The sequence below is a fragment of the Apteryx rowi genome, unplaced genomic scaffold (genome assembly GCF_003343035.1).
Source record: "Apteryx rowi isolate R43461 unplaced genomic scaffold, aptRow1 scaffold_68, whole genome shotgun sequence".
In the NCBI taxonomy this organism is placed as follows: Eukaryota; Metazoa; Chordata; class Aves; order Apterygiformes; family Apterygidae; genus Apteryx; species Apteryx rowi.
Window position 1 is genome coordinate 3,160,653 of NW_020450960.1, and position 27,946 is coordinate 3,188,598.

Genomic DNA, 27,946 nt, shown 5'->3' on the forward strand with positions numbered 1-27,946 from the left:
GGGGCGGGGCCTCGCTCCGCCAATGAGCTCGCGCCTCGCGCGGCCGCCCGCGCCGGTAAGATGGCGGCGGGTGAGTGGGCGCGGGGGCCTTGCGCAGCCCTGGCGCGGCCCGGCGCTGGGGCGAGGCCTGGGAGCGGCTCCCCGCCGTGAGGCGCCCGCCGAGGGGGGCCTGAGCCCTGTGGGGACCTGGCAGGAACCGGCGCTTCCAGCCCGCCGGTGACCTGAGGCGGGGGTTTCGGCGGGCTGAGGCGTAACCCCGTTTTTTACTTTATTATTATTTTTTTATTTTTATTCTTTTATTGCTCTGTGGGGGCCGGGTCCCAGGCGGGCCCGTTCCCCCGGTGCGTGGGCAGTGCAGGGCCCGGCCTTTTGGGCTGCTTCGGCCACGGGTGGTGCTGAGGGAGCAGGAGCAGGCCCGTGGGGGGGAAAGCCAAAAGGGAGGCAGGTGTCCCTGAAGTAAGGGTAGGTCAGTAAGCAGGTACAAATAAAGCCAGTGACTCAGGAGGATGATAAGGAGGAGGAGTTAGAGTTAGCTTGAAGGTGAAACACCGATACAGAGATGAGATTGCTGTTCCTGTATCTCAAGGCTTTGCTTTTCCAAAGAAGATGTCCCACGTGATGGGAATCACGGGGGAGAGGAGGCTGTTGCCCTGCGGGTTTGTGCCTGTGCTCTCTAGCAAGGTCCCCTTGTTCCTCCTCAAGATATAGCTGAGGAGCAGGTCACAGAGCCGCAGGGTGGCAATGCGAGCCTGTGAACTCCATCAGGGAGTGGAACGGACCAGAGTGCCAGTGCGTGCCGCTTGGCAGAACTGCACCTCCAAGTAGCTTTGTCATTGGATCTCGGTAAACACTGGTCATGTTTAATGAAGCCTGTGCTGGAATTCCCCCATACAGCTTGTGTAACGCTCCTAAGATTGGAAAAAAACTATCTTGAAACCTTTCTCAGATAGTCCTAGCAGTGCACAAACATAAGGATGCGGGTCAGAGGCTGCTCGTGTTGTGGCTGCTGTGAGCCTGCCTTGTGCTCCCCGCAGGAGAACGGCCCAGGCCCGGCCCATCCCTGGCTCCGGTGCTGGTGCTTTGCAGCCAGGGTGAGCTGGCTCAGACACGCTCTGGCCATGCAAGTGCCTGGGCTGGAGCGAGGGAGGGGATGAGAGGGTGGAGGCAGGCAGCCTTGTCTTGCATCGTTTTATGAGCCTTTTAAACTGCTGTGAAGCATTACCCTAATGTAAATCCTTAAACAACCCCTGAATTCAACACATTTTCTTCTACTCAATACTTAGTCCTGTCTGTTTTGACTTATAAAACTCTCATCTGGCCCTTACAGAATCAGCACAGCTATGGGAAGTGGCAGGGGATTCTGTCTGGCCTTGCGCGTCACCAGGCGCATTGTTACCTAAGTTCTGCTTCCAGAGTCAGTTGATGTAAGGCAGTACAGACCCAGCAGAGTTTGCAGTTAGTAAGGTGAGTTGGGAAGGTCATAGCAGTAAAGAAACCATTTCTGTGTCTGTAACTGAGCATGTAAACAGCTCTGAATGCACTGCTAAGACAGTTCCAGCAAAAATGCTTAAAACTTGGTTCTGTGTCAAGTTGTTATTTGTTAGGAACTAGAAGATCAGACTGCTGTACCCTGTAGGATCAAATCAGTGTTGAATTTGTTTTTATTTGCCTTTTGTTTCTCTTCGAAGCACTTGAGCACCTGTAGCTAAATTGCAGAACTCTAGGCAAGTCGTAACTATTCAGGGCTATTCATGACTTTGTATGTTCTTGTATAGGTTTTTGTATGTGTGTAGCTGATTCCTGAGATATTTTCTTCCTTCTTTGTGGGTAGAACATCATTCTGAAAGTGCTGGGTTTTTATTATTCAGACAGAATGATAAGAGAAGGTAGCAGGGCTGCCTGATTTTCATTTCTGGAGTGGGTAAATCTCCTTTTTGAAAGCAGTAAGTAGTCAAACCAATGGAAAGACAAAAGATATTCCTCTAAATCAGTTGGTCAAAGAAGAAAGGAAAGTCCTGAGTCCAGATTCTCCTGCTGGTTCAGAGTAAAACACAGGGCTTTCAAGTCAGGAGATTCATGTTGGTGTGAATTTTTGCTGAGATAAAAACAGGTTTTGTTTGTGGATATTTTTAAACCATTGAATTTTACAGGAAGGTTTTTATCTTTTGCCCTTTCCTTATAATATGCATTTTGTATGAGTGTTTTTATGACTGTAATATGCTACTGAATGTCCTTTTAGCTCCTTGGCAGAGTTAGTCTTCCATTGCTCAATTTTTCCTAACCAGAAAAAGACTTTTTATTTGTTTAGTTTCTTTGAAAGATAGGATGTGGGGGGTTGGGACAAAGGAAGGGTTTGTGAGGCTCTACTTAATACCTAAAGTATGCTGTGTTGCTTTAAATGTGAGGTGGTAAAGAATGTAATTAGTGAATACTGTTTTCAGGTGTTACAATATAGATATACAGCAGCTTCAGAGGAGATGGTACAGACTGGTAGTGATGGGTGCTGGTATTAATCCTGCTTGATAAAGCATGCTGAACAACCTTGTGTATGAGAAAACTTATAAAATGAGAGACTAGTTATTGTTATATTTTGTTAAGAGCTAAAACAATCAAGAGTAGAGGTAATAGAGACTAGATAATGTTAATGTTGGAATGCTTACTCAGTAAACAGATAAGTATTTATTGGTTCTTCCTTATTTTTGTGTGAGAAAGGCTTATTTAAGTGAACAGTGGAGATATTGAAATGAGTGTTTGTGTTTTGTCGGATATTTACTTGTGAAACTGTGTTGGATGATGGGTGGTGACTCTGGTTGTGCTCTTAGTTTGGTAGCTGAAGTTTGGACTTCTTAAGTAGCTATAGCTGTTTTGCAAGCAAACATCTAATTATGTCTTTAGACTACAGAATCCATTAATTTCTGGAGTAACTGGTGTCAGTAACGCTAAGGTGCCTCATTCCAGAGGAATGCTGGGTATTCTGTGTCAAAGGAAAATCCAGCATTTATCTCGCCTAGCCAAGAGAGTGGCTTGTCTACTTTTGCCTGAGCTAATATTACTGCTTTCCCAGTTATGTTGCTGCTGCTTCAGAAAATGGCTGAATGTTTTATTTAAGATGTTGTCTTTTGCTGGCAGGTTGAAGCGGACTCTGTTGCTGATTTCCTTTCTGAAAGGGCTGATCAGAGTGGCACCAGGATCAGCTGAGCTTCAGAAGGTGCTTCTGGAGCTGCAAGCAGAAGGCACAGGGGTCACCTAAATACAGGGACCAACAGCAACATGGATGAGCATTCCCCTCACACCTTTGGGCTTTGTCATTTTCATGAATTTAAGCCTACTGTTAATAATACGGTTCCCAGGGCCAAAAGGCCTTTAGATTCCCCCGGGGAGGCTCAGGTCCTGCAGGCAGCTAAGAGAGCTTGTGCTTTGAGTCATCACTGTAGCATTTCATGTCCATCAGAGAAGCTGCTGCTCTGTTCCCCAGATTCTGCCTGCTTTCAAGGATCCCCTCATTTTCTGGATGATACTGGCCATGATGAGCTTGTTGCCAGTTCTTCTGAGTCAAAGTACAATGATGTAGCCATTTCTCTAGATACAACCAGATGTTTTGATGATAGTGAGCCAGACGACTCCTTGTTGGAACTGTCAGACAGTGAACAAGGGAATTCTCCTTTCAATTACACTGAGGAAGAGATCCAGGAAATCTTGGCAGATGATTGCTTGGGATCTGAGCAGTATACAACTAGAAAAAGCACTGTGAGCCAAAATGTAAATGGAGAGAGTGAAAAGGACGTGAGCAGCAGCTGCACTGGGGCATCAGTCATCAGTGAAGATGTAAAGGTAGCATCAAAGATCACAGAGAAACCAAATGTACCTCTGTCTAGGGTGTGTTCTTCATTTGGTTCTGAATATTATCCTGACCTTGCAAATGAAACAATTAATTCAAATGTGAACTGTCTACAGTCAGCCCAAGTAACTGACATGTTGTTTGACCTTGATATTCAGGAGCTTCTAAATCTTAGCCCACTTGATGCTGACTATGTAGATCAGCCTCTGGAGGACAGTCATTTGGAGGAAACCAAAAGAGAAACTTCACAAGCAATGATAAGTGATTGCCTAGAATATGATAAAATCAATGCTAATAACTTGGTTCTCGGACAATCTTTAGAATGGTTGGTGTCTAAAGGGCAGCATAGCCTGCACGTGGATCACGTGGGAAAAGCTGTATTTACAAGCAGAGATATGACTAACTTCCGTGGTGGTCCTGCAGAAACTTCCATGCTCTCTTCTGACCTTGCCTGTGACCAGAGTAAAGCTGATGAGAGTTCAGCACCTGTGCTGCTGATATGTCTCAAGCCATCTCCTGGGTCCCGACACCAAGATGTTTCCAAAGCAACAAGCAGCAATTTTTCAGGGAAATTTGACCCCTCAGAGGATGATGGGGGACAGGAATCTTCAGAAGCTGAACAGCCATCAAACAGTGTTAAAGTAAACACAAATCTTAATTTTTCTAACTAAAACATTTTTAATTCTAGTACTTTTGATTTGTACTTGAGGGCTGGGTAGTAGTGTCTTGTATGCACACAGGTGTGTGCTTTTACACAATAAGTGAAGGCTTTTAAAGCAGGGGAAAGTGTGATTTTTTTGTGTAAGTGTATAAGCAAGACTTACATGAAATGTGCTTTTATTAGGTGTTAATCCTCTTTTTCCTTATCTTTCCAGTTAAGTGATACAGCTGTAGGCCAGATTGGGCAGAAAGAGACAACGGGTGGGAAGAAGCTAGGCAAGGTTATTCCTGTGCCACAGGTGGAGGAAAGGTAATGTCTTAGCCTCTGAATGCCTCTGCATTCTGAAAAATGATCCAGCAGTTCCCCAAAACAGTTTAGTTGGTTGTGTGCTGCTGTATTTCTCTTCCTCTTGTTAAAGTGCACTGAAGTAGAGGGGAAAGCGTTTAATGTTTTGCCTTGCGGAATACCACAAGGGGGGAAGAATATAGGGCTGGTCCAAATGAGAAAGAAGGTTGCTAAAACAGTCCTGAGCAGGGGTCTGCAGGGCAGGGATAGGGGTGCTCCTGTTGGCGGGGTTCAGTTGCGGATCTCCTTTTGAGCGTGGTCTCCGGCAGGTGGCAGTAGCAGTGCAGCTGCCGGCTGCTGTGGAGTGAAGATTGCTTTTTGCTCTCCAGCACTGCTGCCCCTGGAGTTGTAAATTCAGTTTTTCTTCCCTGTGGCCGCTGCATACCTGATGCATTTTGATGCTCTGTTCATTGTCATTCCCAGTGTGGCCTTGAGTAACATGAAAAATCTGTTACTCTTGAAAGCTTACTGCAGGTTTCTGGCTTGTTAATCAAGACAGTGACTTGCTGGTTCCCTTGGCTGACATCTTCTGTCCTGCTTTGCTCTCAGTATGTTACCTTGCAGCTTTATTTGAGTAAACACTTCTATTTTTATAATCGCAGTGTCCAAAAGAATAGTGCTACAAGGAAGTTCCTGTTGGTACTAGTTCTGTAGGACACTTTGTCCCTCTTCTACAACCTAATTTGACAGGTATTTTCAGGAAATTAACACTGTGTCCTTTATTTTAAAGACTAAAACAAGGGGCAAACGTTTCAGAAGCGGAGCTTGAGCGAAAGAAACATTTGTATCCAGTATGTGCCTGCCCATGTGAAGAAATCTGTAGATCCTACACCAGGTAACCCACAGATGAGACAGGGATAAGGCTATACCAGCGGGGAGGGCAGGGCGGAGGATATGTCCTGTCCGGAGGCTGGGCTTGCTTCACTTGCATTCTGAGTGCCCTTGCTTTTCAGAGGGAAATAAAAAATGCTTGCTGCACGTATGAGGAGTTCCATGCATACAGTTCCCCTACAGCAACCAGTCTTGGTCCAGATGAGCTTCATAGGTTGTAACAGCTGGGAAACATAATACGGGGAGGGGTTTGGAGGGGTGTTAGGATAAATACAGGGATATTATCAAAATGGGGCTGTTGTTACCTGGGAGGAGCAGAGCTGAGCTCTGGCTTGTAGCTGTGTTGGGAGCGTACTTGTTCTTGTCAGCCCATAGCTGTGAACCCAGAATCAGGGAATCTTTAGCTTAAATGCTGAGGTTTGGATCTACTATCAATACCTTCTTTACTATGCCCCTCAACTGTGTCATCCCAGAACTTTCACCAACAGAGGTTTAAAGGAAAGTGTCTGTGTAAAGAGCAGCTATGGATATTAACTGAAGAGCAGTATCTAAAGGGTTGATTAGCAGAACTGAGATTTTCTGAAGGGCGAAAAGTGTTCTGGTAGCTTCCAGAGATGGCCTCCCACTGTGGTTATTCTGGCTGTTCATGGGTGCAGTAATTGTCATTTCTTGAGAGTTATAAGAAACTGACAGTTGTGCGGCTCATCACATGGAGCCTGCACTTATCTGGGCAGCACAAGCAGCTGCATAGCCACGGGGCTGCTTTCCAGTGTATGAATACAGCATAAGTAATGCAGAGGGGACTATGCAAGAAAGCTAAAATGGCCTGTTTTCTCTTCCTTTCAAATTAAAAATGCAAGACGTATATTCTGAGTCATAGAAAATCAGGCAGGAGCTGCAAATGAACAAGGCTGGTGAGTGAAATGGAGATCTATTTTGCTGGGGAAGAGCACTCTGTGATGCACACTTTTTTTTTTTCTTTTTTAATTAAAGCAAACCTCTTATTCCAAATAGCTGTATGCTTGGAATTTAACCCAATAGGCAGAATGGGTTTTCCCATTTGTCACAGAAGAACCTTCTCAGTGGGCTGAATTTGACCTTGTATGGTACCTCTTTTGTTCGCCTGCAGCAGTCTTGTGTATCCCTTGCCTAGGAGCTACAGAATGCAGAATGATCCCTAAAGGAAAATCAGCAGGTTTCAGAGCCAGCCAGGGAATTCCCTTTGGGAAGTGGTAACTGATCAGGTGACTCAGAAATTGTAATCTACTGCTGCTACAAATTTTCAGACCTGTTTTGTATTGCAGGTCTCCTGGCAGTTGCATTGTGGTAGTGTTTGACTTCGTTATCCCCTCCTCTGCATAGTCCCTATATGCTTCCTTGCATCCTGTCTCCTGCTCCTTGTTCATATGTTGTCTGGGTGGATTCCTCAGGCTAGTTATCGTAGGGGCTTTGTCTTTGCACTTGTCCTCATGATATCTTGCACTTGCAAATTCTCTATGAATGTAACTTTCTCATATCCATTTGGGGGGGACTGTGTGCTAGAAGTTACACTGGCTACCACCTATGCAGTCTGAACATAGACTATTTGGAAGAAATCCTTTTTGTATTCTGAGTAAACCTTTCTAATCTGACCATCTCAAGTGAATTGGTAGTACAGAATAACCTGTGGTTCTGGTTGTTCTTCCTCTAATTATAGTTTCTAGAGGATATTCAGTATGAATAGATACATTTATTTGCAGCTTCCCATAGGAATCTAAATGCTGCTGAGGCTGCATTGTAGCAGATGTAAAAATGAGATGCGATTTGAACATCTGCTTGGAAATGGGTGGCTGAAACTGATAATTGACCACGAAAGATTTCTGCCAGCTGACCATTTGTTAGGATTCACACTTCATTATTGCCCTTTATTCAACAGTAAATAGAATCATATCCTTCCTGATGAGATCCTCCTCAGCAATTCTGGTTGATTCTGTATCAGCCTACAGAATAATGAGGCCCCTACTTTTATGACTGTGACTCTTGGCACTGAATGTTAGTACACTGCTGCTTAGTCTTGTCCTTAGCAATGTATGTAGCTGTATAGGCCTATATTTTAAAAGGGCAGGGGAAAGATGAACTTAACAGAAAAAGTATCTCCCTCTCTAAATGCAGCCTTCTCTTGTTTTCTACCCAAACATCTGTACTTCAGGGGATCTGCTTTCGCAGGTCATTAGCATTGCAATTGTGCATGTGGGATAGTACTTTCACCACCTGCTGCTCAGACAACTATTCTCATGTCATTTGGAGGAGGATCGCTCTCAGCAGAGTCATGCACCACCTGGTAGCTGGAAAGCTGTGCTAGCTCCCATCTGACCTCCAGCCACTGCTTTCCCTCAGAGAACTTCTGCTAGCAGGACTCCACTAGGCATTTCTCTCTGAGGGCTGGTTTGTTTGATAGAGGTTTAATTTCTGTTATTTTGGAGAACTCTTTATAATGATGCCCTCCAATATTATCAGACTTCTTAGAGCCTGAGAGGGACCTGATAGATTATTTTCTTGTGTCCCCCTTGAGTCAAAGGGAGGGGAGGAGGAAATACCTTATAAAGAACCATAGATGTCTGATTATCTGATCTTGTAACAGTGAAGATCAATACCTTTAATAAACAGCCATCCCAGGTTTAAGGAGATGGAAAGGTAGATGAGAATACAGAAATCTATGAAGAAACAAACCTGTGAAATACAAATGAACACTGTGCCAGTAGCCTCTGCCTTGAAACAGTCTGGTCTGTTGACTGGTACTGAGCTTGCTGAGGGAAAGAAACCTTAATCTTGGAACAGTTTTTCTTACCTGCTAAGACTCATTTTCCTTGAATAGAAAGCGCACAGGGAAGGTACAGCACTTGGGCTGAGCTGTCATGAAGGAGGAACTACAGTTATGGCTGAGCCTAGGAAGGAGGTTTGAACTAACTCTTCAAAGCAAATGAAATCCACCTACAAACCCCAAATTTCAAGAGGGATGTGAGATGGTGTTTGGAGTGAGGGAGGGGGGTAGGAGTTGATAAAGCAGGTTGGAAAGAGGCTTACAGTGAGGGGCGGGCTGTATTTTGGGGACTGGTAGGAGTTAGCTGCTCTTAGCAGTGTGATGCTCCCTGGTCTACACCAGTGTGGTCCAGGGGCTTCTGTGGGAAACCACATGGCTTCACTGTGCAGATACTTTTGTTGAGAATAATCAGAGCTCCTGGTATCTAAATCAGAGTGGAACTTGTCTGGAAATCTCATCCTAAATCTGTAGTTTGATCTTAACTGTTCTGGAAGGATGGAGGATGGACTATGCCCAAGAAGAAAGGAAACAGACTGGTGTTTTAAATTCTGTTCCATGGCAATTCACTTATCCAGGGTCTCATTGTCCCCTTTCCTTGTGTGTCATGGCTGTAAGGATTCTTACTCTGACCCTTGTGTTAGATAGTTAAATAAGGCACTATGATAATAGCACTCTCCAAATATTTGTTGGTGTTACACTCTGCTCCTGGGACACTCTGCCTCTTGTAGAAGAGCTGAAACCTCTTACTAGTGTGAAGCGCTAGTGAGTCAGCCGGTGTTTAGTCTCGCTTTCTGTTGCTGAATTAATTTGCAGACTTTAAATATTTGCTTCCTGCTTTAGGAAAGGACCACAGGAAGCATTCAGTCGATGGGAATGTCAGACTTTTTTGGTGGTGGTTTGTCTTTTTAATAATAAATACCTTGGAGGTACTTCCCCTAAGCAAATTCTCTCAATTTTCCTTTGTGGTGGAATTTTACTTCTGTGGCAATGTGCTGTAAAAGAAAATTCTGACTAACTCTGAGGTGGGAGTGAGAAGGTAGCCAAAGAACTTGCAGAAAAGATCAACCCCTAGTTTCTTTTTTTAGGAATGAAACTGTTGGCCAGGCTCTGACCTTGATTCTTCTTTGGGTAAAGGTAAATTGAGCGTAAGGTCAGAAAAAGGGAAGTTTGGTTAATAGGCTATTCCAGGATTTCTCTGCTCCTGGGAGTTCTTGAGTAGCATAGAAGCAGAAGTGACAATTTTACGTCCATCTTTTACTGTCACTAAACTCTGGTAGTAGTAAAGCAGTCCTATTCATGCTTCTCCCTGCTGACCTAAATGCTAGTAGTTTTGACAACTTTGTCTTCCCTCAGGTACAGGGGTTGAGGGTGGAGCCCCAATAGTAGCATCCCCCTGTTTCTGGGACCCATCTTGACTGTGGCTCAGAATGGGAAGGAAGGGGGACTTCTGTGTAGGAAGGCTAAGAATTTGTGAAAAGTTGTGATTTCTTCTAGTCACGCTCACATCTTACAGCTTACTGCTGCCAACATTAACTGTTGTGTAATGTGACAGTGAGAGTTTGCCTTTTGTAAGCTGTCTTGGAGTGCCTCCCTTCTTCCTCAACAGCACAGCCCGAAAAGGTGGATTTTCAAGAATGTTTCAGAAATCCTCTCTAGAAGTGTCTTTTTGACAAGAAGTTATTCCTTTGGGCAAATAAAAGCTGATACTGCAGTTTATGAAGGAGACCTGGATTTGCCCAAGAGACATAATGTTCCCTTGAAAGGAAGAAGTGTTACGCAGAACCATGATTCACATTAATCACATGACTGCAGTGGCAGGATGGAAGAACCTTTGCATTTCTACTGGACAAGGGCACCCACTGCTGTGCTGAGAGCACCTTCAGACAATGGACTTGAACAATGGCAGGACTCCAGTAGAATTAACTTTCACTTAGCCTGTAGTACCTGTTTTGAGTGAACAAAAGGACAAACACTACATGCAGGGTTGGAGCTACTGGTCATTTCATGGTTTGTGATACGAATACAAGGATTCTTGCATTTTGCTGAACCACCTCTTGTCAAGGAGTCAGTGCGAGGCCTTCAGGACTGCTTTCTTGATCTGTAGAGGGACTGGTTCTGGTAGCCAGACAGCACTGTCTATATGATCAATAGTTCTAGGGGGTTCAGTGGTTGTAGCTGAAGATGTCTCACTACCCTTTACACGCGCAAATGGATTGTTGCAGTAGGCTGTCAGAGCAAAGAGGCACTCAGTCTTGGAAAATAAATTATGTCCTATCCACTGCGTCAATTGTAAATACTGCTTCTGGACGCCGGGGAAATGTTGCTCAAGTGTCTTTGAAAGTGGGAATCCTCCTTTAAATCTTCGGACTTGGTCTGCTGGTTGTATGGTGCAAGATCAGCCTTGAAGACCAGGAAGAGCATTAAGAGTCAGACTGCTTTATCCAGTCTCTCATAATACATTTGATCTTCCATTAATGCCTTGCTTTGCTGAACTGCAGATGTTCTAAATAAGTTGTACGTTCTCCTGAATAAGGTTATCAGCTTGGAGTACCAGACCCCTGACCAAAAGTGGCAGCACCCGTCAGACCTCACCATGAGGCATGGTACCAATGCCTCTAGGAAAGGAATACCCTTCATTTCCTCACAAATATTGTCCAGTTGCTCTTTTTTGTCCATTAGTCTGTTGGGTTCTTTTTTTTTTCAGTTCATTTTAAAGAATTTTATATTCTAAATATCTTCGGGGGGGGGAGAGAAAAAAAAGATTCAGGAGTCATCAGGAGTATTCCTGGAAGTGCTTTAAACTAGAGAACTGATGGTCCCAGTAATTAGTAAAAGTTCAGTGCTCTGTGATCCAGGTAACCCTGACTTGGAAGGACCTCTAGGGAGCAGACCTAGTCTCCTAGTCTGTATGATCTAGTCAGGACATAGCTTTTCTGAACTTTACAATAAACTAGTCCGTTAGGTTGACTGTAATACAGATATTCCTCCCCAGCTGTTGGCATGATCAGGTTGCTTTCCTGGCTTGAGACCTATTTGGTCACTGGCTGCTCTTGCTGAGCTGCTGCTGGAGAAGTGAAACGCTCTGTGCTGTGGACGCGACTTCCCTGTGTCAGCCCAGATGCTCTTTCTCCAGACCAACTGTTTTGACAGTATTTTTGTAGGAGTGACCCATGTGGTTGTTCATGCTCCCTCAGATGGGTCTGCAGTTTATAAATGCTGTTTCCTGACTTATGATGATGTCTCTGCACAAATGAGGAAAAGATAGCAGAGTTGGCTTTTTTCAAAATGCACAAGAGGCAAAGCAACATCTAATGATGTGGAAAAGTGTTGTAACTCTCTTTGAGGCCTGGAGATAACCAAGTTCACTGAAATGTAATTCATTCTTTAATGTTGCTCCTATAAGACTGTTTGAAGTTTGCATAATTCTTTCTTGTTATTTGAGAATGTGCTTAGATGTAGGAAATGAGTGTGCTTATGTGCGCAAAGCACTTTGAGGAAAACTTGTCTTTTGTTTAAACTACTGTGTAGTGGAGTCTTCAGCCTTCTGTGTTTGGGTCAGGGAGAAAAAGGCTTTTCCAATGAATGTAGCAAAGCACTAGGCAGTGTTCCTGAAAGGGGGGCTTTAAAAAGTGGGCAAAGTTTGTCATTGTCCTAGATGTGCAGTGACTGAAGCACAGAGTAATTTGTCCAAAGGATAAGCAGTGAAGCTTGGAATAGAGCTTGGAATTGCCCAACTGCAAGAACTCCTAGATAGTACTGCATCCATTAATGAAAGGATCCATACAGGGCAAGTGTGTGTGTGTGTCTTTTTTCTGGTGGGTTGCACAGACATAGGCAGGGCATGCCCAGGGCTAGTGCTTTATGTCAACAACTGATCTTCTCCAGTTAAAAAAAAAATAATAATAATAATAAAGTTCTGAAGACCAACATATCTGACTTTCACCACCGTAAATTTTGCTAGCAAAGAACCCTGCACAGAAAAATAAGGTAATAACCCTTGGCAGCTATTGACTGGTGGTGACTGTTGTCTTTTTAGCCTGTGAATCCTACATATTAACTTGATAAGACATCTTTGAGAAAGGAATAATTTACATGAGGTCCTGAAGGCAGATTCACATGTTATCCAGGTGGCTGTAAACTCTGTAAAGTCTACCTACTCCTAATACATATAATAAAGACAGGAAGGAGTTTGCTTCCAATCATGTTGTTCTAGGTGTCTGAAAAGGAAAATGAGATAGCAGGACTCTGACTACAGAGCTTGTCCCTGACTCCCTGACTTTTCAATAAATGAAATTATTCTGAACAGGCAGCACCTTGTGAGGATAGTGAGATGGTGTCTGTATGTGTGCTGGGTCTCAGACCAGCTTCCCTGCGCTGGAGGACTGCAGGCAGAAGCAGTACCTCCTCTTGAGTGTGTTTTGTGGTCTTTGTGAATATGAATCTCTCACATGAATTAACACTGCCATGGAGCAACTCTCCACTTTGTAAAGGCTCTAGGTTTCTCGGCAGCCTTGTTGCTGAAGATGTTGTTCTTTGGCGTTGTGGCTGTGATTCATGGATGCTGAACTGTAGAGATACTGCAAGGGAAGAGAAAGAGGTTGTGCATTCAATGTTCATGGAAGGACATGATGCATGTTTGCTGCTAAAGTATAGCCAAAGACTCTCTCTCTGACTTTTGCTGTAGTAGAATCCAGCAACATCAAATGAGACTGGAGGAGACTGTTTTGTGCAAGGCACTATACTTGCACATAAAAACTTTGTGAGCCCTGTGATGAAGCATCTTGCAATTCAAAATCTAATGACGTTCAACAATATATTGCACTTTAATAACAGCAGCTAGAAAGCAATTGGACCAAAATTCAGCTAGTGTACATAGCTTTTTCTGCTGTCCTCCCAAAAGTTCTCTCTTCGCTACTTTTATGCTGTAAGGTAATTCTAAATGGGCAGGAAGAAATTATACCCTGAAACCTGAAACAATAGTGGGAACTGATAAAAAAAAAATTTTTCCCTTAATCTATGGTTGCAGTAAGTCATTGTTTAAAAGTTAGAAGAATCTGCTCTGGTTTGAGAGTATGTACAGAACTATGCTGGTTGCGTCCTCTGAAAAACAGGTCTAGGTGGTATAAATAGGTTATATTTAGCAGTTGGTGCCACTAAGTGAGGTTTTTCTTGTCGGTTAAAAAGGACAGTGATGTGCTGGAAAGTGTCAAATGGCATCGTGGGGCTATGTCATTATTGCCACTCAATGATTCCACATCCAATGTGTTCAGATCACAAGCAAAAAGATGGCTTTTCTGGCTGCCAACTTTGCTGACTCCATCTGGGATCTAAAATTCAAGCTGTGTCTTTCCTGGCTCTGTCACTAATAATAAAGGTTCTTCATTTGGAACTTAGTTAAACAAAATTGATGCTGATGCATGAGCTAAAATAGAATCTAGCTCACTCTTCCCCAAGACGCGTGGGCTAAGAGCACTAACAAGTAGGAGCATAATCATTTTAATCTATAGGATCATCAAGTGATTTAATAGACACCAGATTTGTGGGGAAAACAGAGGATATTGTAGCATAACAAGCATGTTGGTCATAACACTTTTTAACAAATGCTAGAAAACTGATTGAATTTGATCAGTTTGCCTGCTTGTTAGGGTTCTCCTTCCAGACTAGGCAATAATAGCTCATTAAATGTAGTTAGGAAGCTTTTTGCGAATCTGGGGACATTAAATTTGGTATAACATATGGTATAATCTTCAACTCTCTCCTTGTTGGGAAGTGCAGTCTGACTACTCAGTCAATGAATTGTCATATTTTTATCAGTGAAATGGGTTTGCAGCTGTGATATACACTTTTGAGTGATGTAACCTTTAATGTCTTTGGCAAATACTGGCATTAGCAGGCTGTTCCTCTCCATTTACATCTCCTCCAGAAAGTCGTTACCAGCTGAGATTATACTAACACTTTCTGTCGTGTAGGTGTTTCCTCCTCTGATGCTATTGAACTGTCAGTGGATTAAATGCCTAATGTTCTCATTTTCCTCAAAGGAGACAGAGAACAGAGTTTGTGCTGTTTCTTATTGTACAGAGGGAGGTGATGGGAAATGTATGGCACTGTGTGTTGTGAATTGGAAGGACATGCTGTGCAAGATTGTTTGCTCTACACCGCCTCCTGTGGTTCAATTTTCCTAAACTTGTGGGGGAGGAATATATTGGCTAAATTGTGCATGTAGACATAAGATTACTGTGCTTGAAAGGATGAAGGCAAGTGGTGCTTAACTTTAAACATGCACTGCATCTATTGGTAAAGGGTTCTGTTTTCTGTTTCTTGCTCCTTCTTGTGCTCACAGTCTCTGCTCAGTTGGTTCCTGAAAATCAACAGAATCGGTCCCCAGGGGCTGCATGCCATCAGCAAAGTTGGCTGTGAGGTTTGCTTTCCTTTGGTTCCGAGGTCAATGGGAAATCAGTTCTTGCAGGGCTCTTTGGAATCCCTGTCATGCAAGTCCACTCCCACTCGCTGCTTTTTAGTATTCATTGAAACCTCCTTTTTTCTAGGCCCTGCTTCCAAAAACCAGCAGTCAGGCAAAAACATGCAGGGAAATGTGGGTGGCTTTTAGGGTGAGTTCTTTTGTGGCCCAACATGATTTTTTTTCCTTAGCACTTTCTTGTTTGTTTGTTTGTTTTTCTTAACCTTTTTTTCCCTGATACTGACCGAAAAATGTCTCTTAAGTCTCATCAAAAGGAGTATCTTGTGGCAAACGTTGATGAGAATCAGGTATCTCTTCTGAAGGTGAGCTTAGGCTTGAAGTCATGCAGGCCCAGAGCCTTAATGATATCTGACTCTCATGGGTTACAGCGGAAGTTGATACCTAAACACCAGTTGAGGCTGTGATGCCTGTGACCTTTAGAAAATAACACCTTAAGTCACCTTACTTAAGGTGACTCTCATTAGGACTCTTTCAACTCCTAATGAGAGATACCTTTTCCTAAAGTGTAAACTTATTGCATCACTTTGATTCATAGTTGCTGAAAACATTTCCTTTAAGAGAATCACTTGAATTTGATAGCTTGGAACCCCTTTCTGATGAGTTAAGTTGCTGCCTACATTTGTTTCTTTTCACTAATAGCATTATTACCTTACCTTTAAAGCCTGCAGATACGGAACATAATGATAAGCCTTTTACCTCCTGCCGCATCGCATCACGGTGTGAGTACTTAATTCTGAGCAAACACTGATGCTTTACACCTTTAATTCCTCTTTTCTACCACTCAAGGAGTGAGCATGTCTCTATTAGGAAAAAAAGTGGTTTAAACCTATAACTAGGGAGCAACAACAGCTATTGTAAAAAAAAAAAAAAAAAAAAAGGGGGGGGGGGCGCTATGGTCTGAATTCCTAGGGACAACTGTCTTTAAACACACACACCCCAAACCTGCTAAATTACCCAGGCTGGATTTCCTTACTAGCAGGCTGCTGAGGGCTGCTTGCTTGGCTGTCTGCTCTAGGATTATGAGAGAGCATCTCCCTTATCGTTTTGCACATGCTGTACCATCTGTCCTGAATCTCCCTTTATAGGGCTATGGATTCCAAATGTCGTTTTTTTCTTAGGAGAGAACAGACATGCCTGAAGAATCTTGCTAGGTAGGGCTGTGGTGCTATTAATGTTGCAGGGTTATTTTTTCTCCCCTCATCCCACAGCCAGAGTGAACTCTGGTAAACCTTTCTGGTTTTCTACATCCAGACACGGAGAAAGCAGTTTGTCATAGTCCCTGGGAAATACAGAGAAAGTCCCCCTATTCTATTGTGTGCATTCTGTTCAAAACAGATGAAGATGAAATGGTACTAAATTCATATGTTACGAGGACACAGGATAATGTCTTTAGTCTTTTATTGTACATTATAAAATGTTTATTGCTCTATCTGTATCAGAGGTGTTGACCTCTCCCTCTTGGTGATTGAGAAATATTTTCTGGCAAAGGATCCAATGATGAACCTTTTGTTTGGGGTTGGCCTGCCTTCTGGAACTGGCACAAAGGAAGACCTTGCTTGTTTACAAACTGTATTTGATCTGCAAGCAGATTTCCTAGTGCCTTTCTCCCAGATCAACTATTTTGGAAAGGCTGGTGACTATGGAAGTGGGGAGATGGCTGAACTCAGCTACTGCCGGCCTGTTTCTTTGCTTTGACTTTTAAACCAGGCTTATCTGAGTGCAAGTTTGTTATAATGAGATTTAAATCCTACTCAGGCCAACCTGTCTTGGTATTTGATGGAACAAATAGGATCTTGCCTCATCCCCTAGTGTGTATGGAGTGCTCTTGTGGAGTAATTAAATACAGATACCCCATGGCACACTACAAAGAATAAATCTTTTCCATGTGATGGACTTGTATCTACCAGCTTCCAGAGCACCAGCAGTCCCAGGGATCCTGTCAGCTTACAAAGATCAGCACTTATTAAGAGAGAGGAGAACCCCATCCCCTTTCCCATTTGTCATCGTCCTTTTAATGGAGGACTGACTCAGACAAATACCTGGCATTGCAACGTCACAAAAAATAGTGCAGACAAGACATGTAAGGAGAACCAGACCTTCCCATGGGAACCCTACTAAAAGAAGCAACTCGTTAAGAACTTAAGCCCTCAGAAAAAAGGTCCTTTAGGCAAGTCTTTTGCAATAAATAGCTATCGCCACTGGAGACCTTGCATAGCAACCGATATTACGAGTTTTTTTTTTCCTTTTTTTTTTTTTTTTGCTGACTGGCTACATTTTTATGGACCTTTTATCACACTGTTGGTGGACTCGGGCCCAGCTGAAAATACCATGAAGAAAGTGGTTGAAATTATCCTGGAAGCAAAACAACAGCTTCAGGTGTCCTGTCGCATTGGTTTGTGCCCCGATCATCCGAGGTGAAGTACACCAGTGCAAGACGGGAGAGAGCAACAGTGGAGTCGTGTGCTGCAGCCTGACTGGAGAACAACCAGCGAAGTTCTCACAGTTCAGATGGAAACTGGGACATACTTTTTTTCTTTTGTTTGTTTTAAAAACCCATCTGCAAGACTTGTTACACAACAAACATCAATGGAACAAAGCAAGCAAGAGCATATAGCAGCCAAAATTTGGTTGCTAGTCGTGTCTGCGATGAGCTTTTCTTCTTTCTTGCTTGAAGAGGAGTGACAGTGACTGATGCCTGAGCTCATGTTAATACTGTCAAGCTGTAGTGACAATGAGACAAAATAAAGATACAATAAAACCGTATACATTTCCAAAGACAGGAAAATTGTTCCAGAAGATGGAGTGTGAGGGTGGAGAGGAGTGTGAGAGAAGTTGCTCCAGCCTAAGTGATTCATGAGTCCAGTATAGGATCACCGGCAGCAGCTGTCTCACTGACGCTTTTCCATCTTAATTGTTTGTTTGCATTTTAGGGGGGGGGGTTTGCAGGATTTTTCTTTCTGGCCAGATGCTTTGCAGAACAAAGACAAGGAGGTCTATGCCAGCAAGTGACAATCACAAGGTCTCTTTCCAAATTGCTTCAACAATATTTCACCTCCCTTAGTCATCAAGGCTCAGAGGCAGAAAGTGAGAGTGAGAAATGGAGTCCATCTATCAGATGGTAGGCTGTCACGCTTCAATGATATTCACTGAGGGCTTGTTTTTCGGAAACTAGAAGAGGAGACAAAGGAAGAGAGAATGTATAGGAATCACTAGGGAGAAAAGAAATAAGCGTTAGAGATCAGTGCAGTGTGCTGGAGAATTTTGTTTTTGTAAAAGTTCCTGTTCCCATCCCCTCAGGATAATGAAAAAGGGCCAGAACTGAGGCTAGTCTTAGCTGTGGCTACAACAGCTCTGCAAAGAAGCAGGCTCACTGTATGAATTGAAATCTGTTTTACTGATAGGGACACAGAGGCTAACCCAGAGCTGGGAGTGAAATGCTGGTGTCTCGATGTGCCCGGCAGGCTCAGACCGCTCTGGCATGCATGGAGGCGAAGGAGTCTTCCCTTACTACCTCCAGGCTCGGCAGAGGCTGCAGTGAAGATGTCGAACAGAGGCTGCTTTTTGGGTAATTTAGCTGAAGCCCAGCTGGAAGTGGATTGGCTGCCGCGTCCCCCACTGCGTGCCAGCAGCATCTCACCTTGCTGCGGAGCAGCCCTCCGCTCTGGTGCTCGGGAGTGCTGTTCTCCGAGGCGCTCTTGACTTTCTCCTTGCTGTTATTTGGTTCATTATCTTTGATGATATCATACTGTCTGCAAAAGAGGGCGATCACACCTAACAGGAAAAAACATTAGTGATCACACAAATGAGCTCGGGCTCCGGAACCTGCGGTGATCAGAGATCCCTTGCTTGCCAGCCTGCTTTGTGCCTTGGCAGAGATCTCAGCAGCATCCACAATTGCTTCTAAGGATCGCTTTCTGACACAGCTAGTCAGTCCTCTGGTTGTTTGATTCTCAGTGCCAAATTCCATGCTAAACCAGTTAGGACAGAAGATTAATTATGTTCTGACTTCCCTGTCATTAAGTGGGCAAGTGTTTTAAGCCCTACGTTTGGATAGGCATTAATGCTAACCATGTGGTTAAAAGGGATCTTTGCTTTGAAAACACAGGAATTCCTGGTATTTCTGGCTAGTGGAAATGTGTCCTCTGAGATGAAGGGAAGGAGCTGAGGCTGGGAGATGAGAGGCAGGTACTGTACCTGCCTGCGTATGAAACAAGCCAGGGTCTCAAGCAGCAGGGCAACATCTGTAAATATGCAACAGTGACGACAGCAAAAACTGCCAGTGGAAATTTCCTCCCACACACAGAGGCCCATGAAGAGCGAAGCAGGTGCTGTCATGACGAATAAGACGACTGAAAACATCTTTCTCAGAAGCCTTTACATGACATTTTGACCAAATAACTTCTCTGCCTGCAGATTCCAAATACAGTGTTAAAGTAGAGCTGGGCAGATGCTGCTTCTCTCTTACTGGAAAATATTCCAGCTCTCCTAACAGCAGAACATATGTAGAGCTTTCTTCAGTTCATCAGAAAGTGCTTTATAAAGTGAGGTGGTGTTATGGCAGCAGTCCCCAGGTGTTACTGATAAACATAGTGGTCCAAATTCTTCCTTGTGTGTGTGAGCAAATGGTTGGTCCTAGGAGAATAAGTTAACATCTGCCATAATCACACCTTCTGTCATTTTTGATGGTAAAACTGAGGCACAGAGAAGCAAAACAGTGAACAATATTGGAAGTATAGTCAGTACAAGAGCCCAGGTCTTGTCCCTGAGTTCAGAGCCCTGCGCACAGACCGGTTGCAGTCTGCATTTGCTAAAACATTGTCATAGATTCAGGTTACCAGGCCAGATTTAAAGGCTGGAAAAAAGTTGTTTGTATATTGAAACTCTGTAAAGAGCCCGTGAGGTGTAGATACATTTTTCCCCCACCCACTTCATAAATATGTCATCTACCTGGAAGGGAAATTGTGGTATTAGCAAATTCTTTGTTCAGACAGTGATATGAGTTTTAGGTTGTACTACAACGAATCAGTTGTTCAGTTACTTTGTGTAATTATTCATGATAGTTTTTACAGGCAGGACATTTAAATTTGAATGTGCAGAGCTAAAACTTGACATGAACATTGAAAAGACTGTGGACTAGAGGCTTTGGACACCTTGTATCCTTAGTTTAGGTTTTATTTGGATATCATGTTTAGCAATAATTCTAACTGAGGAGGATTTTCTGTGTGCTGATTTACACACTGTGTGTGTGGAAAACTGGTTTGGCTGGGACAAGGGGAGTAAATACTGACTGGCAAAGGTTGTCTTTTATGGATTATATGATTTACCATAGTGTTAATTTGCCTGCCTGCCTGCCAATTTCCTAGGGTCACCTGAACCATTTCTCCTGTGGGCAGCATGCTCTGTGGCTCATAGGGAGCAAACACATCATGCTGTTTCATTAATGTTTTACGTTGCAGCAAGAGCAGCAGCTGAGTGGCAGCCAGGGGAGGCTGTGGCTCTAAATAGAAAACAAACATGTGCAAACTTTATTTCCCGTTAACTCATGCATAAAATTTCCAACCTGAACAAGCTGAAGTGCTGGCTGTTGCCACTCCAGATACCATAAGCAGATAGAGCAGAACTCGGACATTTTCCTCTCTGTGTTTGCTAGTTTAAAGTGTATGAGCCAGATTTGTCCTAGTTATGATTTGGTATAAGGGCCTATTGAAATGTGGTCCTAAACTCATGCCAGAAAACTCTTGCTTCTCTTTGGATATTTTATTTATATCTTTGTATTTCTTACAAAAAACTGTAGTGAAGGATCTTCATATTGAAGGAACATGTTTATTTGATGGTCTGCTTGTTAGAGGCTAGTCACCTTCCTCTTCCCTCCATCCCAAGCTTGTATACACTTTTCTTTCCTTTTGGTTAATATGTTTCTTGTAATGTCCCTCCTCTTCCTATTAAATACTATTCTGTGTATTAATAATGGATTTTGAGAGGATCTGGTCTTATTGGTGTTGTGATATTTGGGGCTATTTGTTGTTTCAATACTTCTATTATTTTAATGGATTTTAAAGTGGGTTTTAGTAAATATATAATAGTGGGTGTTGAGAGTGAGACGGTCATAACTCAGTCTTGGATGTCTCACGTGTGTTTGGCAAAACTCTTACAGGAATTTTTGTTTTGCATAAGACTTGGTGTCATATAATAAGCCAGATAATGACAGTGACCTGTATCATTTGAAGGGCTTGAGGCATCCTGGTGGATGGTTGAGGGCATTATCATCAGTGCTTTCTGGAAAAATCGAGATTACAGGATTAGCCATGGTGAATTAGACAAGTGGTTCATCAAGTCCATTATCCTACTTCCTGCTATACCAGATCAGCCCACTGATTCACCCAGTCCCCAGCCTACTTCTGGTACTGCCCAACTTCTGATGCTACAGAGAGAAATGAAGTGCCCTTGCAGCTGAATATGCGATACAGCTTATGGGAGGAAGGATTTCTTGTCAGGTCTTACATGATTACACATGCAAACCAAGCAAGCAGGCAGGCCTTTGGGATATTATGTGCTTTTGACAGAAAGATTGAACTGACCTGCCCACATAAACAACACCACAACAATGATGAGAATTTCCCCTGCTCGCAGCTGTTGGTTTTTCTTCGCCATCTCCTTCATTGTCACCTCATCTGCACAAGGGGAAAGAGAGATCGTGAAATCTAACCGCACGGCTCAGGCTGCACTAGACACCAGTTTAACAGTGCCCTTGACTCAAATCATCAGTGCATCAGGGTCAAAGCTAGCAAAGAGCAAGTCCTCACCCGTCGGTCACACAAAGAGCACGAATTGCGCTGTGAACTTGCAGTGCATCAGCTGCTCTGTGGTAACTGCCCCTCGCTCTTCCCCAACAACCTGCAGGAGATGGGGATGAGCAAGGAGCAGTAAACAGGTTTAACAGGCAGTTACCACATTGGAGCTGCTGTGGGGTAAGTCCGCATGGTATCTGGCCCTGTGGCAATTTGCTCTGCTCTGTCTCTGGTCTCTGTTAGAGCCGCTGGGCCTGTCACAAAGCCCTGCAGGCTTCAGCAGTTCCTCTCCCGGCTCAAGAGTGTGGAGCCTGGCGAGATGTTTTTCAGTGGAGCCATGGGATTCAGAAATGAGTAGAACCTTTTTGCGGAGCGTAATGTGCCTCCTTGGCCTCAAAGCACTAAGAAGATTACAGTTCAGGCCTCCAGGGAGGGAAGCAGTGCTCCTCTTAGTGCTTTCAGATGAACAGCAATTCAGTATTTACAGACACCAAATCATTTTAGCAGAAAGAGTAAAGAACTCGCAGCATCCTAGGAACCACAGCCAAAAGCCCTGCAACAGGCTGGGTCCTTTGGTAGGCAGGCAGTAACCCTTTATATCCCAGACCCCTACACTCCCCACTGCTTTTCCAGCAGAGATCCTTGCTGACATAAAACCTTCACACCATCTGGTTTGGCTCAAGAGGGACAGATGAAGGGGCTGCCAGTCAGGAAGTGCCTGATTTGACAGAAACATTTGAAGTCTAAGAAAAGTGGGAGTCTCTGGATATCTTTTTCCTGCTCTCCTGGAATCCAAGCACAGGAGGCTCAGTCCCTCCGAGTGCCCTCTCAGCACAGGCTGCTCAGGAATTTCCCCTGGCATTCTCCACTTTCAAGGGTGCTGAACAGAGATCCCAGGCTGTAAACCTTCTTCTCATCAATGTGCCTGTTATAAATCATCTGAAACGGGGGGGAAATGAGCAACCAGGCTTTGGCAGCAATGGCTGCTGACTGTTGGCACTATTTTGCTGGGGCACCCTGGGCCTTCTTGGTTAGCATGATATAGTCAAAGTCGTCGTAACTTGTGGAAGTGTCCTAGCCGTAGTATTAGATATACTCTGGTCAGTATTAGATGTACTCTGTTCAGTACTGAGGTGTGACCCTACCAGAGAGGCTCACATAGAAGTATATTGATACTGCAGGCGCGCTGTGACAACAGCCTGTGCAAGGACGAACTCGCAGGGCTCAGCCCTGATAGCAGCGGTAACCTCAGCGTCTCCCTAGTGCTTTGCACACGCATCGGCCTTGCCTGCTGATACACTCACGGCATCCTGCTTGTTCAAGTGGGGCTGTGAGAGAAGAACTCAGCTCTGCCTGTGTTTAGCCCAGCTGTTCTCACTGCATAGGATGCTGCTTTCCTCTCTCTGGAGCCCTCTGCCCTACGCTGCCTGGGCTTCCCGGGGCCACACAGGAACTCACCCACACTTGCCTTTATTTTTAGAGGCTAGTTTCTCAGCTTCTCTGGGGGTCTTGAAGAGGACTGGCTCACTGGCAGGGCTCTGGCCTTGGATGCTGATGGACTGGACATGCACTATGTACTCAGTGTCCTCCTCTAGGTCCCAGAGGGCGCAGGAGCGGGTGGTGGTGTTCACCTCCTGGATGAAGCGCAGCATCCGCACGTCCTTCTTCTGGAAGCCGAGAGAGGAGAGCACAGAGTGGTGGAGAGGCCTCCTGTGTGCACTACTGTGACCTAAGACCGCTGACTCCTGCCCTGTCCACCACGGACGTGGAGACCATCGGACCCTTTCCTCTCTGCAGCTACCAATACGTGAAGGGCTGCTGCAAAGAGGACAGGAAGCAAGTCCCCTTCCAGACCATGAGGGATAGGGCAGAAGGAATAGGCTTAAACTGCAGCAAGAGAATGTGGAAACTGAGGGAACCTGGGGTGAAGAACAGCATGACTGAAACTGAGTAACTGTAGACACTGTACCTGTTGGGAAATTGCAAATCCAATGACAACTTCATCCTCCAGAACATCCCAAGTCACAACGGCTGAGTTGGCTTTCAGGTGTTTGACTGTGACATTTACTGGAGCCGACGGGCTGTCTGCAAGGAGGGAAAGCAGAGCCTTTACTGAGGCAAAGTCACAGCCACAGGCAGGAGACAGAGCAAAGGCAAGGGAGTGGGAAAGGACCTTGCTCGTGGGCACTAAAAGAAAACAGGATTTAGCTGGGGTCCAAGGCATGAGAAGCTGAGTGGCAAATGACCTTCCTGTAGGTGGCTCTGGGCATGGGGCATGAAAATCACAACTATTCCAAGTTTTAATCGACATTGAGGTTCTAGGAGATCTCTGCTGAGAATGTGAAGTTGTATTAGACATGAAATATCTGACTGTTAGAAACAGCTTCTGTTGACACCACAGCACACCACTCATTATCTCACTCATTTCATCCTTCTCAGCCATGTACCACTTTTTCTCTGGTGTCTCCTGTTGTAGTCTGACAATGACAGCTGGGAGGAAAGGCAAAAACTGCCTTGGAAGTGTGGAAAGGTGAATGCTTTGATGGTCATTGATGAGATCTGAAATTCAGGTGTAGTAAATGGGAGTGTTTCTTTGTTTTTTCCCTGTTGGTTTGATAGAATTTGCAGGCAATGCCATGAGGCGGGTGGGCTGGCAATGATTTCCTTCTTACTTAGTCCATGCATTTTAAACGTACGGGTTGCGAGGCTGATGTGCTGTCTCTCAAATGGCCTGTCGTTGGTCAGTGAACTTCAACAACTGTCCACTTAAGCTATCAGGATAAACATGCTGTAATGGCGCTGGCAACCATTGTAATGAGAAAAGGGCTAGTGTGAAAGCAGTGGCCTGAGGCTCTGTGTTTAGTGTTGGTTTCCAACTCAAGAGCACAGCTGCTGAGTTCCCAACTGCATGGCTGATCTGTGTAGCTGCCAGCCTTGCCAGGGCGAGCTGGGCACTGGTGTACAAGCTGGGCTCATGCCCTCCTGCACACCCTCGTCGGGAACCTCTTCCAGGAGGGGCTGCACAGTGCGAAGCCTCTCCTGTATCTCAGGAAAAGCTTTTACCTCATAAGCTTGGCACAATCCTTCTAGTGCTGAGTGCAGCAGGTTGGATTCCTGCTCCCTCTCCGCTGGTAAAATTTAATTCATAATCTCTAACTCTTGCTCCTAACCAAAGGCAGTAATTCCAGCTAACCAGGCTGCTGGGATTCAGACTACCCCAGGGAGGTCAGTAGGGTGAGAAGGGGTCATTTTTTTCTGACTCTTATCAAAGAATAATACTTTTATTGCTTTGTGACCATTGCGCAATACTGCACTTCTGGGGCTGGGGCTGAGGTCAACAGTAAAAGAATGCATTTGTGCACATCTCCAGTAACGCTCGTTGCATTTATAGTCAGTCACAGCCGCCTGGATGTGGCCGAAAATATTCTAGCTCTAGTGTCAGTGTCTCCTAACAACTGACTTCACTCCTGGTGAATGTTCCTGAGGGAACAGGGAAAACATGGGAGCACAAAATTCCCCTGCTGAAGGTCAATCCTGTTCTACAGTTAGCAGAGCAATGACTTTATTCCCTTTTCTCCTCCCTAAACAACACCCAGTGTCTAGCTTCCCTTTCTGGCAGATGGGAGACCCACATCTACCAGGCCTTAGCGAGACCCTTAGGAATAGGACATCTGGACAAATCATTCCGACCCAGACTCATTCTAGGGAATGAGCTCTTTTAGCTCTAGTGAGCTAAAAGGTTGGTGAAAGGTGCATGGCCCAGTTTGCACAAATTTGGGGCCTTAGGAGGAGCAGCAATCAACCAGGGGCTCCAGGATTTCATAGAGGGAGGTGTCCTTCTTGTTTGGAGTATGTGATCAAGTCAGTATTGACCCAGAGCATTACCATCTCTTAGGGGATTGCCTTCATGAAATGAGTCAGTGGTCTCCAGCCAGCTTTAAGAGGACATAAACCATTATCATCCCCAGTGTCACTGCGTGCACTGGCTGCAGCAGCAGGGCCAAGGACAAGCTGAGCCAGGGAGACAGATCACCCTTCCCAGACGGAGCACTGGTCCCTTTTGGACTCAGCTCCCTGCTGTGACATGAGGAAGGGATGTGGGTCTGCAGTTCCTCACCTTCCCCCATGACTGAACCCACGTGCCAATCAGAGTAAGGTCTAATTTTAGTAAGGGGCAGTCAGCAGATGGGAATGTGCACAGGGAAGGTCTGTGAGTCATGCCTAATGAATTTGCTAGAACATACGGAGGACATGACGGAGTTGAGAGATGGGAGACAAAACAGTCTCCAGCTGCAGCCAGGCACTTCACCCTTCTCAAAGTACCGCTGTACAGTTAAGTCCCAGCATGGCTGTCTTTTCTGGATATTTTTAGGAGAAGCTACCACTGATTTACCCAGCTTAGGTCAAGGAGGCCTTTGAAAACAGATGAATTAACCTCACAGAAATAGAGAGCAAAGTATCAGTGAAAAAGCATCGGACTGGGAAAAGGGAACATACAGTGCGCCACAGTTGGTGCCCGAGTCCCTTTTGAATCTTTGACCTTGAGGGAGGCATAGCATAAGAAATGTCTAAGTTTTCTGATGACATAAAATGTGGGGGAGTTGGAAAGACATAGCAGAGCTGGAGGAGGAGAACAAACAACCTCTCTGGGAATTGGTGAGAGGGCGGAGGGCTGCAAGGTAGAAGGGAAGCACTCGGCAAAGCTGCAACCCAGAGCTTGGAGCCTGTAACACGGGACTCTGAAGGCAGACAGGGGAGAGATCAGCTGGCAGGGATGGACAAGAACACTTTACAAAACCCCCTTGATAGTAAGACCTGAGAGAGAGACAGGGATAGTTGAAGTCAGCAGATAATACACTAAAATTTAGGACAGCAGATCTGGCTGCATTTCCCCTTCACTGCTACAGTTTAGGAGTAGCTACACATAAATCAGTGGTGTCAAACCAGTATAAAAGCAATATGAAAAGAGAATTATGCACAGCATTTGACAGAAGTACAAAGCCAGGAAAATGAGTTCCCTGCTCCTAGAGTTGAGTGAATAATTTGCAACCAAAATTTTAATCCACGAGGATGCTTTTATCTCTGCTCCCAGGAGATACATGATGAGATCATGACTTTCTAAAATCTAATCACTGTTCCAAGATATTCCACACCGCTTTTGGCTCCCTGGGCCAATTGCAGTTCTTTGTAGTGCCAGCTGGACTGGGGTCAGGTAGAAAAGACATAATTTCTGTTTCCCAGCTGGTTCTAGGGGGTCAGCATCTCCAGCAGGGCCTTGAGGTGCCAAATCCAAATGTTCGGTTCTTTAATTTAGAGTGATGCACAGCTCCTGGAAACTTTACTTCTGTGTTTACGGCAGCCAGTGAAGCTTGCAGTGTTCTGGGGAGCAGGTCTAGAGGGTGGGATGGCCCCAGAGGGAATTAATTTCCCCCCTTCAGGCACGATAGCAAGCAACATGCTGTGCATCAGGCCTTTCTCATGCATGTTTACTCCAGAGACACTGAGGACAGCACATCCCTTGTCTGGTCTGTAAGGAACCCATATGGTACAAGATTTGTGATTTAGCAGTTTAGTTTTATCCTAGCTTAGAGGCTGCAATGCCAGCCTGAACAAATTACACATTGCAAACTGGCAGAGGATCTGTTTGGCCAAATTTGAATTTAGAGCTGTATGTTCGTATGAAAAGATGCTCTCTTTTTCATGCCAGCAGAACTTGCAGCCCCCTGTTTGATTAATTAAGATAAACTCATGATGATTTCTAACTGGGAATGGCTGCTTCAGAACTGATCATGCTTAAACTATGTCTAATTTTCTTTTCACAGGGACCTTTCATCAGGTGAGTTGCAGCCCTACATCCCCCAGGGATGTGTGTCTCAGCCCTGCCTCACTCCTACCCACCCTGGGCCCTTTTGGCAGGAGCAGGTCAGGGTCTCTTCCACACAGCAAGGAGATGTAAGCAGTGAAGATTACCCTTAATCCCCTCTTAATGCTGAGAACTCCTCTAGCCTCTCATTAAACGCTCTGCTGATTATTAATGGACTTTCATTTGAGAGAGAGAGAGAAAAAAAACGCTTTACAGCTTTGGGCTGATTCCTCCCTGGCTTTTCATTGTCGACACAGCAGCTGCTGGCACAAGGAACAGGAAACCACCCACCTGCCCCTTATGTTGACTTCATCCCTGGAGCTGTAGCATGAACAGGATGAG

At 44.7% G+C, this 27,946-nt stretch overlaps 2 protein-coding genes across 6 annotated transcripts; one reads left to right on the top strand and one right to left on the bottom strand.

Moving 5' to 3' along the window:
• The first annotated feature begins 999 nt into the window (after positions 1-999).
• Positions 1,000-27,776, top strand: LOC112975658 (S100P-binding protein-like). 5 transcript variants are annotated; one of them, XM_026086029.1, is made up of 6 exons: positions 1,000-1,091; positions 1,328-1,464; positions 3,130-4,479; positions 4,714-4,808; positions 5,575-5,679; positions 27,564-27,776. In XM_026086029.1, the coding sequence occupies exons 3-6, from the start codon at positions 3,271-3,273 to the stop codon at positions 27,715-27,717; spliced, it is 1,563 nt and encodes a 520-aa protein (XP_025941814.1). In that variant the 5' UTR covers positions 1,000-1,091; positions 1,328-1,464; positions 3,130-3,270; the 3' UTR covers positions 27,718-27,776. The 5 variants fall into 5 exon arrangements, with proteins under 5 accessions (XP_025941814.1, XP_025941815.1, XP_025941813.1 ...); XM_026086030.1 differs by lacking the exons at positions 1,000-1,091; positions 27,564-27,776 and adding exons at positions 15,615-15,672; positions 17,271-17,803 and having other exon boundaries at positions 1,235-1,464; XM_026086028.1 differs by lacking the exon at positions 1,000-1,091 and having other exon boundaries at positions 1,235-1,464.
• On the bottom strand, positions 18,041-24,157 carry FNDC5 (fibronectin type III domain containing 5). The gene is made up of 5 exons (XM_026086033.1): positions 23,711-24,157; positions 23,210-23,408; positions 21,532-21,624; positions 18,591-18,724; positions 18,041-18,121 (listed from the first exon to the last, which is right to left on the bottom strand). Exons 1-5 carry the CDS (start codon positions 24,152-24,154, stop codon positions 18,080-18,082), a joined length of 912 nt encoding a protein of 303 aa, XP_025941818.1. The 5' UTR covers positions 24,155-24,157; the 3' UTR covers positions 18,041-18,079.
• Positions 27,777-27,946: the final 170 nt, after the last annotated feature.